The 12,471-nt window shown below is 43.5% G+C and overlaps 1 protein-coding gene across 1 annotated transcript in view; it reads right to left on the reverse strand.

Annotated features, from left to right (window-relative positions):
• C3 (complement C3) overlaps positions 1–12,471 on the reverse strand; it is a 403,449-nt gene that overhangs the window by 22,545 nt on the left and 368,433 nt on the right. Inside the window, exons 35-38 of the mRNA XM_069604331.1 lie at positions 9,301–9,390; positions 9,111–9,216; positions 7,581–7,670; positions 7,365–7,448 (exon numbers count right to left, since the gene is read on the reverse strand). Of these exons, the coding sequence (XP_069460432.1) occupies positions 7,365–7,448; positions 7,581–7,670; positions 9,111–9,216; positions 9,301–9,390 (370 nt within the window). The remainder of the gene's footprint in view (positions 1–7,364; positions 7,449–7,580; positions 7,671–9,110; positions 9,217–9,300; positions 9,391–12,471) is intronic.

Consider the following 12,471-nt stretch of genomic DNA (forward strand, 5'->3'; position numbering starts at 1 on the left):
GGTGAAGATGAAAGACTTGTCTTGAGGAGCTTCCCTAATTTTAGGTGATCCAGCTCAAGATGGAAAGGAAGAGGGAGGCTATTCCAGAGGAGGGAACCAGCAGAGGAAAGAGAATGGCTACAATATGCTGCTTAAAGACACGCTTGATGTGAAGAGTTGGAGCCAGAGAAGCATAAACATCTGGAGGGAGAGTATTTGGTGAGAGCAAGTTGAAGATAGCATGGTCCGCGGCCCCAGACAGCCTTATGGATAATACAGAGGGATTTGAATTTAATCCCTGCAGCAACCAGTAGCCAATGGAGAGATTTAAGGACTGGAGAGATACGGTCCCTGGGCTTGAGGCCTAGGATAATTCTTGCAGCTCTATTCTGGATAAACTGGAGTGGGCAGAGAGAGAGGAAGAAGGAAGAGGCTTTTGCATTAGACCAGTCTAGAGAGTACTAGAGCTCTAGAGACATTGAGCTTCCGGGGAAAAGTGAGGAAAGGAAGGATACCTGAGCATGTCAGGTTTATGCATAGAGATGAAGTCAGTAACATCGATCCCATGTTGAACTAAGGATTGGGTGTTTAGAAGAAACATGGAGAATTCATTATTGAGGGGAGACTTCTCAGAATTGCTGTTAATGCTTGAGTTGGGAGCTTCAACTTGGATATTTTGTCCCGCAGAGGCACTGATATTAACGGTATGGTCGCTGAACGGGGAAACGGGCTGTGTCTCTTCCTTCTCTTTAGTACAGACCAGTGATGCAAGATGCTGGTCTCTATCCAAGAGAGTCGGATAAGATGGCATTAAGGTCTTTTGAGGGAGGATTTCTTCCGGGGCATCCAAGTTAATGTATGTCATTTAATTGGGAGTGACGAGAGGATTTTCATGTGAAATATCACTTTCAAATACAGGGTGGTGTTCCAGCGATTGATATTTCGCCTGAATCACAGCCCGTTTGATAGCGGGTTCTCAAAAGAACAGACATGCTGCAATTAATCGCCAGTGCTAAAGCCGGGGATGACACACCGAGCATTGGGGTCCTTACCTTACGTGGGGTAGGAGGGGATGGAGGCATAATCCCTTCAAAGCAAGTAGGTGTTGAGTAGAACCGCTGTCCCTGCACAATCTTGCGCAACCGGGACTAAGCGGCCTGTCAAATTCAGCGGCGCTAATGCGCCGCCAATGTCGTTATGAAGCCCGGCTAGTGCTGGGTAATGTAGTTCAAACAGAACTACAGAAGCAGCTCTGGCCACTTCTGCAATCGCCTCAGGTCAACTATAGGGTGCGCGATGAATGCAGAAGCGCACAATGCAGCAAGAAGGTTTGAGAGAAATTAAATGATTTTTAGCAAAATGTGCAATATCAAATCTAGGTGGATTTCCAATTATTTTGCAGAATAATTCTCACAATGATATTCAGGTCACAGATATTTCTGGTCAAACTGGGAGCAAATACTTTCACGAGAATAATTCAAAAGTAAATCTAGAATAGTCAAGAGTTCACACAGCACCTCACGCACAATTGCAGTTACACAAATTGGGAGGGAACAGTGCAAATAGCCCGGCACTAACAAGGCTGTCAAACGCACCAGCTGATGTCTAGTTCTGGGTAATGTAGTTCAAATGGAACTACAGAGGCTGCTGAGGCCGCTACTGCGATCGTGTCAGATCAATTACAGAGTGTGCTACGAGAGTGGAAGCTCACAATGCAGCAATAAGGTTTTAGAGGAACCACATGATTTTTTAGCAAAATGCTCAATATCGTATCTAGGTCGATTTCCAATTATTTTGCAGAATAATTCTCACAATGATATTCAGTTCAGCAAGAAGACAAGCCGACAAAGAAGAGTGAAAAGAATCAGTGAAACAAGGAAAAGATGAACAGATTTGTGAATCGTCAGCATACAGGATAAACTGAAAGATGAAATGATAGAACCAAGAAGAGAAGTGTAAAGAGAAAAAAGTAGAGGACCAATAACCAAACCTTGGGAACACCATGTAAGAGATGAAAAGTGGGAGAGGAATGGCCAGGCCAGAAAGACAGAGAGAGTATGACCTATGAGGTAGGAGTGAAACCAATTCAACACTGAGTCCTGAAAGCCCAAATTTCTAAGAGCGTAAAGAATGATAGAGTGATCAACCGTATCAAAAGAGGCCGAAAGATTAAGAAGAACAAGGAGAGAAGAAAGTTTAGAGAGACAAGAAGAAAGAAGTGAGTTAGTGACAGACAAGAGTGCAGTTTCCGTGGAATGACGGGGCCTAAAGCCAGACTGAAAAGAAGGTAAGAGAGACTGTGCATTAATAAAGGAAGAGACTTGGAGATAAACAATAGGCTCTAGAAGCTTAGAAAGACAACGAAAAGAGATAACGGACATGTTAGAGGGCAGAGAAGAATCAAGTGAAGGTTTTTTCAAAATAGGAAGAATAGAAGCATGCTTAAAGTGAGAAGGACCTAAAGCAGAAAAAGTGTAGTATTAAAGAGTGCAGTAAGCTGGGATAGAAGTGACAAATAAACCAGAAGAATTAAAGAAGAGGGTAGAGAATCATCAGTTGAAGCAGAAAGAGTGCTAGCAAGAGCAGAAGAAATGTCACCCTCCAAAAGAGGGTAGAATGAAGATAATACAGGAAGAGACGAAACAGAATTGCTCAAAGAAGATAGAAGAAGAAAGAATAGAAGAACTGAGTAAGGACATTTTGGAAGTTAAATGGTTAGCAAAATCAGATGCGCAGAGGGGAGCAGAAGATGAAGGATCAGGAGAAGAAGGAGACACAATACGATTCAAGCTTTGAAAAAGACGACGAGGATGATAAGCAAGTGAGGCGAACATGGAGTGAACATATTGTTGCTTAGCAGAAAGAAGAAGTGAATCATAAGTAGAGTGGAGACAGGAAAGGGAGGATACGTGAACTGCTGAACCAGACTTGTGCAAGCACTGTTCGGCCTGACGGAGTAAATGGCAAGTGGACCAGAGGATGGATGACATCCAGGGCCAGGACGGCCTATAAAATGAAGTAAACGCAACAGAAGGATAAAGAAGATCAAGTGAATCAGAGAGAGTATTAGACAAACTAGAAGAAGCAGAGTCGACAGAAAGAAAGGCAACATTGGAAAAAGAAGGAAGAATTGAAATAACAGCAGACGAAAAAGGAAGTGAGATCAAGAAATCGGAGATCACAATGAGAAAAAGCAGTTGAAGAACCCCACCAAGTATGGCAAACCCCGTAAATCCTTCTACATAGGAAAAGAATGCTATCCCTTTAGACACAGTCATGCGACGGCTTTAAATCTCTGTCTGAGCCACTAAAACAACAATATGCAAAGGAAAGCTTTCACACTCATTGCCCATGATAGAAACACAGGTGCATGTTTGCAATCCACACACCTCTCCCCGATCAAATATTATCTGCACATCCCTGGTGCAGCCTTATTGTCCACGACACTTTGTTGTCTGCAGCCTTCTAGCATTGTCTGAGGCACCTGGTCAACACTTACTGCCAACAGTAACTAATATTAGAACATAGTAATAGGTAGCTTCAGCCTCCAGAGGCATGCAGATCATGTACCATGTCAAACTTCCCCAGGCACGAGGTAGAGAGGGGTTCAGACACCAACCACAACCACATGGAGAATTTAAAATGGCCGGCAGCCCTGATATAACCTCAGGGCCTAGCCCACTCACCTCACATGAGTCTAAGCACATAAACCAATCCTTAACTATGTCAACAACACACAGATCTAGGTTATGAGAATACGTTTGACTGTAAGGAAGGAGCATTCACCCTATAAAGCACAGGTGGTTCAGAGTAAAGAGTGGATTGTTGGAGAAGAGTAAGCGGCAGGAGTTTGGAGACGGTTTAGAGTCAAAGCGAGGTGGAAGGAGATTGCTGGGGGGTTTCAGGGGAGAGATACCACCTGAAAGCATGAACGTAGAGGGCCTGGGTTCCCAATAGAGAGAGAGAGAGAGATAGACATACCATCTACACACCAGAGGGAGAAGAACATGCATTGTATTGTATTGCTTATTTATATAGCGCCTATACACACGATAGTATTTCAAAGAGCTCAAGGAGGGTGGGAACAAGGGGAAAAACAACAGTCGCTCAGAGCCCTTGAATTTCGGAGACAAAAAAAGCCTGTACAAAGTAAGTGCCTAAATACAATTAACAAATTAAGAGATAGCAAATAGGCCTAACAGCGATTCTGCAGTTTTACAAGTGCAGCATATGCTTAGTCAGGCAATACAGGGAGATTCTATAGGACCAGTTCATTCTAAGAGGTGGGAGCAGATAGAAGTGTGTGAAGTTTAAGGAAGGCATGGTATCAAAGCAAGATACACAAGTGATCACAGTTCAAGTGTGTTTATTAAACTGTAAAAATGGGTGAGATAAACGCCTAATCTAAGCCTAAATCTAAGATGGGAGCAAGCTACGAACATCAAATAATAATAATACAGCCCAAGTGGAGTCTAGTCAAATAAAAAAGGGCCTAAACAAAAAAAAAATACCTATTGCCAATCCTTATCGCTATGTTACAAAAGTGTGTGAGATAATGTTCAGAAGAAAAGAATGCAGTGTTCACAAAATGATAAGTCAGGATGTTATGGCCGGGGTCTCCCATACCCACGTTTTTAGCTCGGGACAAGGCTTCTCTGGCACGAGCTTGCAGTTCGTATTCTCTATATCAGAGAAAGTAGCAGAATTGTTGTGGGTGATGGGGTAGGGGACATTTCGCACTCCCAGGGACATAAAAGACAAACCCACCGTAATAGAAACTATAAAAAGGGTAACAAAAGTAAAGTAGGTCAATTTAGAAAGAAGAAAACAGTCAAAAAGAATAGTATCGCCTTAGCTGAGACTTCCCTAAATGATATGGAATGTATAGAGGTTTTAAATAGATTTGGGTTAAACCTAAATAATAAAGGGATTGCACCAGGAGGTAAAACACAGAGACAAAAAGAGGGGGGTTTGAATGATTGGCTAAAGAGAAAGGGTACAAGAAAGGGTAAGAAGCACAAACCAGTGAGAGAGGTACCTACCACAGCTATCGTGGATAAAAGTGAGCAAATGGTAGATACATCTGGAGAAGATGTGGAAACCGATGAACAGCTGAAGGGAATTGAGGTAGGCATACAGTTTCTTAATGTACAGTTCAATATGGAAAGGGCAGAGTTGAATCCCAGAGCAAAGGAGATATATAGGGGAGAAATGGAGAGGTTGGTGATGAGTAGGAATAGAAATGATAAAGACACTGAAAGTTGGGAAATTAAGGGGAAGCAAGACACAAGGATGGTGAATAGAGGGAAGAGTATCACAATTATAGAAACATTTCCCAAGGATGACAGCCCTTACCTAAACCGAAGCTGGTTACTGAAATGTCTGCATACAGTACCCACATTAAAATGTATTAAGACCTCAGATATAGAAAGGGTTATACTACCGGAGGTTGGAAGCTGGGAAAACTGGGCGATTAATTAATTTGGTACAGCAGTTATCGTAGAATTGATTGAAGACAATTTAAAAGAGATATTGAATAAGGATTTTGAAATAATTGTAGATAATAACATTGGGGGCATTATGGAGATAGGTAGTAACAATTCGAGACATAATGAAAGGAATAAAATGAGGGAGTTGAAAAGTAAAGAAATGGAGAAATGGCATCCCGATGAGAATTATCGATTAGAATGTTGAGATAGGGAGGAGGTCCCAAGCTTAATAATACTATCCTGGAATAGTAGGGGCTTTTAGTCCATATTGCACAAGGATAGCATCACCCTCCTGAAAGGTTGTGATATTTCTGCCCTGCAAGAAAACTGGGTGCAGGGAACGATCCTTATAGATGGGTATAATACCCCGACCAAACCTGCTAGTTTTAAGGGAAGAGAAAGGCCGAAAGGGGGGCTATGTGTAAGGGTAAAAAACCCCCTAACAGTTAGAGAGAATAGTACATTTGGTAACTGGCTTATAGAGATTGGGAAGGTCATAATGGACACCATGGAGGGATGGCTTCTGGAATCCCCCGAGGCAAACATAATGATAACGGGGGATTTTAACGCCTATTGTGATGTGGCCAAGGTGAAGATGGAAGAATGGAATGTACTGTGTGGTGAATACGAGACACCCAACCCTGATGACTTCGTAAATTTAGGTATACAGCACATTCATCATTCTCAAATCTCTAATGGAATAACCTGGGTGAATATGTTACAGAGTTGGGGATTAGTAGAACCCGGTATTGAAGGTGGGTGTTTTCCAACATGGACTAACAGGAGGGTGAACTCCCGGCTGAATTACATGTTTGTTAATAATGGGCTACTAAAGCAAATCAATAAATTCAATAGCGATCATAACATTTTGAAATGTACATTGGAAAGACCCCAACTGAACATTATGAGTATTGGTGAATGCATGAATATCCAAAGTAATACGAGGGGAAATAGGATATGCTGGACTGAAACTAACCTGGTCAAATTTGATGAAATATTTAATATCCTGCCCATAAGTGGACAAGAGATAGCTCTCAATGGATTGAAGGTTATTGGAGATCTTATGGGGATGATACAGATGACTGATTGTAGAATTTCAATTAATAAAAGGACAGGTAAAAAACAAAGAAATATCTATGACTGCCAAATAGCAACCAAGAAGAAAGATGTAAAGAGTGAAATTAAACGTATGAAAAGCGATGCAAAGACAAAGTATTTCCATGGGGGCTACCTTCTCCCAGAAGACCAATAGAGGCAGCATGGGGGCTACCTCCTTCATAAGATCGAGAAGGACGGAATGGCTGCTTCCTTCTCCGTGAAGACCAATAGAGACAGAATGGAGACTACCTTCTCTGAGAAGACCAATAGAGACAGAATGGAGACTACCTTCTTTGAGAAGACCAATAGAGACAGAATGGAGGCTACCTTCTCCCAGAAGTCCAATAGAGGCAGCATGGGGGCTACCTCCTTCATAAGATCGAGAAGGACGGAATGGCTGCTTCCTTCTCCGTGAAGACCAATAGAGACAGAATGGAGACTACCTTCTCTGAGAAGACCAATAGAGACAGAAGGGAGGCTACCTTCTCCCAGAAGTCCAATAGAGGCAGCATGGGGGCTACCTCCGTCATAAGATCGAGAAGGACGGAATGGCTGCTACCTTCCCTATGAAGTCCAATAGAAATAGAATGGTGGTTACCTTTCTACCAGAAGATGCAATATGGAGCCATATGGAGGATATTTTCCTACTAAAAATGGATGGAAAATCGATGAGGAAGGCTACTGTGGTTAAAGGCAGGTTACAAAGCAGCCTGGAAATTCTATTATCTGCTGTCCCAATTTGTGAGTCCTTCTATCATCACAAATTAAATTTGCGGCTTGGAATTTATGAAGCCTTACCGTAGTCAACACCAGGGGCACATGCTAGTTCAAACCGCATATCTACTGAGATCTCATCAACAAGCGTCCGCATGTAGCAGTTATCTGTAAAAGGTAATCAGAAGGAGATTGGATATTAGCCTTTTGAATCAGTATGTGCGTCCAATGTGCCCATAGTGGCCTAAAATATTAACTACACAGTTTTAAGCTCTCTGGGTGGGGATCAGGGGATATTACCTTCTGCGCATCGGCAAACATCGGCTTGACATATTTTGTTGAGCAGTCCACTCTCCTTTTCCGGGTGATAGAACTTTGTGCAGCGACTGTCTAAAGGAAAGAGGGAGGTGGAGCAGTCTGTATTAGTAAATGCATATGCATGTTGTAAGTAGGTGTACAACAGTCACAGGATTATAGTGAAAACAAAGAAAAGCTTATTAGGCAAAATGCAGCTGAAAAGGAGGAAGGGAATTGCAAGCCTTGCCCTATTTCTAGAGTAATGTACTTCTTGTCCCAGTCTTGCCATATGAAATTGCACTCTGAGTTTCTAACCTATAATTATGATACTTTGTTCACATTGTTGTGGGTTCCCATCCACCCTGCACTGGCTTACAGAGAAATGGGGGGATTTCCTGAAATGCTGATGTTTCTTGTAGGCCATCGTTAGACATTTGACTGACTCTTAAGCAGCCTACCATCATATGCACCTGCCTTCCAAACAAGCACTCATGTCTGTATACACCAGCGTGCCACTGGTTCATGCTACAGCTTTTCTCTCTCCGGACATTCTGATGCTGGTGTACAAAATGTCTGAGTGGAGCATTGCTTTACCCAACCCTACAGATAAGCGGTGTAACAGCCACTTTTACTCCCTACAAATAGGCAAATACTCCCAAAAAAATAAAAACAGGGTATACAAATGCTCCCAACAAAAAGTAGGAAACAGACACGTAGGACCTTGTGCCCCTGCTTACACCCACCCAGCCCCATGGATATGCTTGGACCAGAAGTGCATGTAGTACCACAGGAAGAAACTGATCAGAAGAAGTAAACATGTATCTTTTAATGTGCATGAATAATTAGGTTCAAAGAAATATTTATTACAAAAACATTTCTGTTTACCATTTCAAACACATTTTTACTCGCTTATAAAATGCTCTCATTGGGAATTCGACTTACATTTTTACTCCCTAAAAAATCATTCTACACCCAACTTTAAAAAAATAGGGAGTAACATACTCACACTTCCAAATCTTATCTGGAGCACTGGCTTTACCTGACCGATGAGACTTGCCACGGAGTCCCACTTCCCTCACGCTCATTGTATTATATGCAATTCTATTGGGTCTTATACAGCCCAACGTTTGACTTTTTAAGCCCGCTTGGTGTTCTTTCAACATATCTGAGCCCTGCTGAGAAGTGACAGTGCTCTCATCTTGGAATACAATACACACTCCCAGGCCAGCAGTGCGTAACCTTCATAGCACTTCCTGGACTGGATGTGTGCCTCACTTTATATGGAGCATTTAGACAGTGCCTTGTGAGGGACCTCACAATGAACACCAGGTACCTCAGTCAGGTGGCGTCTGGGAGACGCAGATCAATAAAGTACAACCTCACTAGCTTAAGAGAGCGGACCTTTCAGGGCTCTTGTACAGAGACCAAGTTTAAAAGGGGTCCAGGAGCCTGATGCCCATCTGCAGTGCTCTATGGAGACCCCCCACCCCCCGTATCTCCACAGGTGGTCTTCAAAGAGTTGTTTCTAGTTACCTAGAGCATAATAATCATAGACGGTGACAGCCGCCGGCTGCACCAGGCCAACTTCAAAATACTGGTGGGCTTTAAATGTCAGGCATTCATTCTCCTTATTAGAAACCTACAGAGAGAAGAAAAGGCACTCGAGTTAAAGGAGGAAATCTGAAAAAAGATGGAGAAAGAGACAAAATCAAGGAGAGCTTACCTTGTCCAGATAGATTATGAGCCTTCCTTTATCTGCTAGGCCTTTATTTACTTCAAATTTGGAGATGTATCTGTCGACAGGTTCAGAGAGCTAAATAAAAAAAGGTGAGATACTATGGATGAAGTTAAGATGCACTGCACTTGTAGTGACTTGTTCACCTGCCTCCAGCTCTGTAGATCAAATAGAAGGCAGTGAAAGAGGTTTACACTGCGCCCCCTGAATATGGCCCTGTACTGTCTTTGCCATCAGAGCTTTCATAGTGTTACCCAATGGGAACATTGCAACCTTTTGAGCTACATCAGAGAAATGAGTTTAAGGGACTATACTTGCACATCTCTCCCATCTACAGTTCATCCTGCACCCACCGCCTCCCGTTATCCACTCTGTGTCTCACATATACTTGTGTTTTTTTGCCACCAATTCGCTGTAATTGAAAGTGGCCATGCAGTTCCACCACATTTCTATGTTTCATTGACGCAGCAGAGCATTTTCATATTTTCATTTTTGTGCACTTTCAGTTATTATTTTCATATGTTATTCAAAAATGTTATTTGGCCTTCACTTTAAGAGTGGCTTAAAAGTGGTTCCTGCTGTGCACCTATTGTCTTGGCTCCGGCCCTGCACCCTTTGTGATGGCGCCAGAAATAACACCCACTGTTTCAGACCACAAGGGGCCGTCTTTGAACGGTGCCACGTTTGATACTTTTACCCTTTGTGAGGTGTCATGTGCGCATGGCCCATTCTGGAACCTTTTGTGAGGGAACCACATTGCTGTTAGAGAGAATTTCAATTTCTATTTCAATTCCCTTCAACCCTAGAGACCCCCAGCACTTTTGCTTGACTCAGGGCTTTTTAAATGTTTACTGCAGAGTGAGTGGGACCTTTTTCTCACTCACTCAGGTGTTTTCCTGACTAAGCTTTTCTGTGTTTCTTACTGTTTTATGGAGTCTGGTAAACTCGATAGGTATCTGCTTTTGCATTGTGACACACAGCACCTTTTGTGCAGTGATACTGAGAAGTCCCTTGGACTTCACTTAATGTTTAACTACATTTTCTTGGGTGAACTACTGTTCCCAACAAAAGTAAGATGTCTTACTTAACTTTACTTTATGTGTCCTGCACACACCTCCCTATGTGGAGTGCTGGGGGGTTACATATTAACTCCTTTAAACCATTCCTCATGTAACATTTTGCTAAACTAACTCCCTTGAATGGCTGGTGGCAGTGGTTTCTTTTTACTACCTTGTGACCTGTATCTGCAGGCTGATACCTCAGCTGCAGTACAGCACCCAAGGGTGACCATTTTTACAAAATGGCCCCTGTCTTCTTTTTTTCTCCATTTCTTGTCAGTTTCTTCAGGGCTTTTACTGAATCAGGTTTGAGTCCTTACTGTGTTCTGCCATTGGCGGGCTTTAGCCCTGAAGCCCACCCAGGCTCCAGTGTGTCTGGAAATGCAGGATGTGAGGGAGGGTCCCGAAACATCCCTGTCCTCTGTCTCTGGGTGTGCCTGAGTGAAACCAGTTCCAATTGGCCGGCTGGCTGTCCTGGATGTCAGCCACCCTGCTATGTGATTGACAGCCTAGGGCTGTGAATGAACAGGAACTTGCATAAAACGTGAGGTTTTTGAGACTAGAAGCAGGGTCGACCACTGGAGGACAACATCCGAAGCAAAAGACAAGAGAAGACACCAGCAGCACCCTCCTGGTCGCAAAGTGCCTGGTGAAACCCTGCAGCTGTGCTGACCCCGTTTTCGAATCGGCAGGGAAGACCTGTGCGGGACGACTGGTGGGACCAAGTAGACTCTAGACAAACTCTCTTGCTGCGACTTTCCAAGCTGCAAAAGCCCAATACCTGGGGTACCTCGACAATCTGTGAGTGTGTTGTCTTCTGAAGTGCGAATCTAGACAAAACTTCGCGGGCATCCTGACGACACTAGAGAAGCAGGAAATCCACGTCCAGAGTCCCCTCACTAGAGTGGGGGACCGAGAGATCCGAGTCCCCCACTAGAGTGGGGGACCGAGAGATCAAGTAACTGAGTCGTTTTTTTCTTCTTTGGCGATGAGAAAAGGTGCCAAAACCACAAAGAGAGATGCTGAATCGACCAAAATTCAATGCTGCCGAGCCCCTCTCTCGATTGCTGCCACAGGAGCCACCCAGACATCCTCCCTTTCACCACCACGACCAAGGACCAGGAACAAGGGTCTGCTGCATTGCATCCAGAAGGCATCCAGCTGGAACAACCTCTTCAGTTCAAAGGTACTATGGGGCTTGGGGTATAGTATCCTTTGCCATTTGGGGTGCTTCCTACCTTTAGGAGTGCTATTTAACCCTACTTTGAGTTTACCGCAACTCACTTGCACTGGCCTTTCAGCTTGTGCTTCTTGAAGGTGACTCCTCTTGAGTTTCTGTGATTTCTTTTTGAACCCTGCCTATTTAAGAACATTTTTCTAAGAAGAAGAGCATCAGAACGTTGACTTTGCCCATTGACTTTGGCTGCCCTGGCTCCTGAAAGGCCTCCTTCTGAACCTATTGGCTTTGGCAGTGTTTGTTCCCTTACATGTTTTAACACTTTAATGCTGGGATAAAAGACTGCCTGCCTCCCTTTGGGAGAATCTAACAGTTTTTTTTATAGAATATCAGTCTGTTCTGATCTAACCCTAACCTTCCCTCTTAATAACTCAATACTGCAAAGGGGATACAAAATAAGTGTTATACTGACCTCAAATGACGTCACCTCCGGGTGCTGGGACATGTGTAGCATATGAATGAGTTACTCACCTGCTTTGCTGTTCACTCTTTTCATAGAAACTTGAGTTTAATGTTAATGCTAGTTACTGCTTTGTAAAGAATGCTTTAAAGAGATAAGTCTTTTGTAGTCCCACACCAGTTGGACTGTACTCATTCTTACCTACCAATGGCCACCCCTAAACACCCTTTGTGAGGGTTGTGCCTGAGCAGTCATTGCACTGACCCTGTCTGGGTCCATTGTGATGGTGTCTCCTGCTGACTCCAATGCAAGCATTGTGATGGCCTCCCATGGGGACCCACTGTGAAGGTACAGACTGTGCCCCCATGGGAAGGTCCAAACTTGACACCCTTTTAGAGGGTACCATATGTGCATACATGGTGACGATCAGGTCTGGTGACCATTTGTGGGGGCATTGTCGTGGG

This window comes from Ambystoma mexicanum, chromosome 3q, assembly GCF_040938575.1.
Source record: "Ambystoma mexicanum isolate Mex_15411 chromosome 3q, UKY_AmexF1_1, whole genome shotgun sequence".
In the NCBI taxonomy this organism is placed as follows: Eukaryota; Metazoa; Chordata; class Amphibia; order Caudata; family Ambystomatidae; genus Ambystoma; species Ambystoma mexicanum.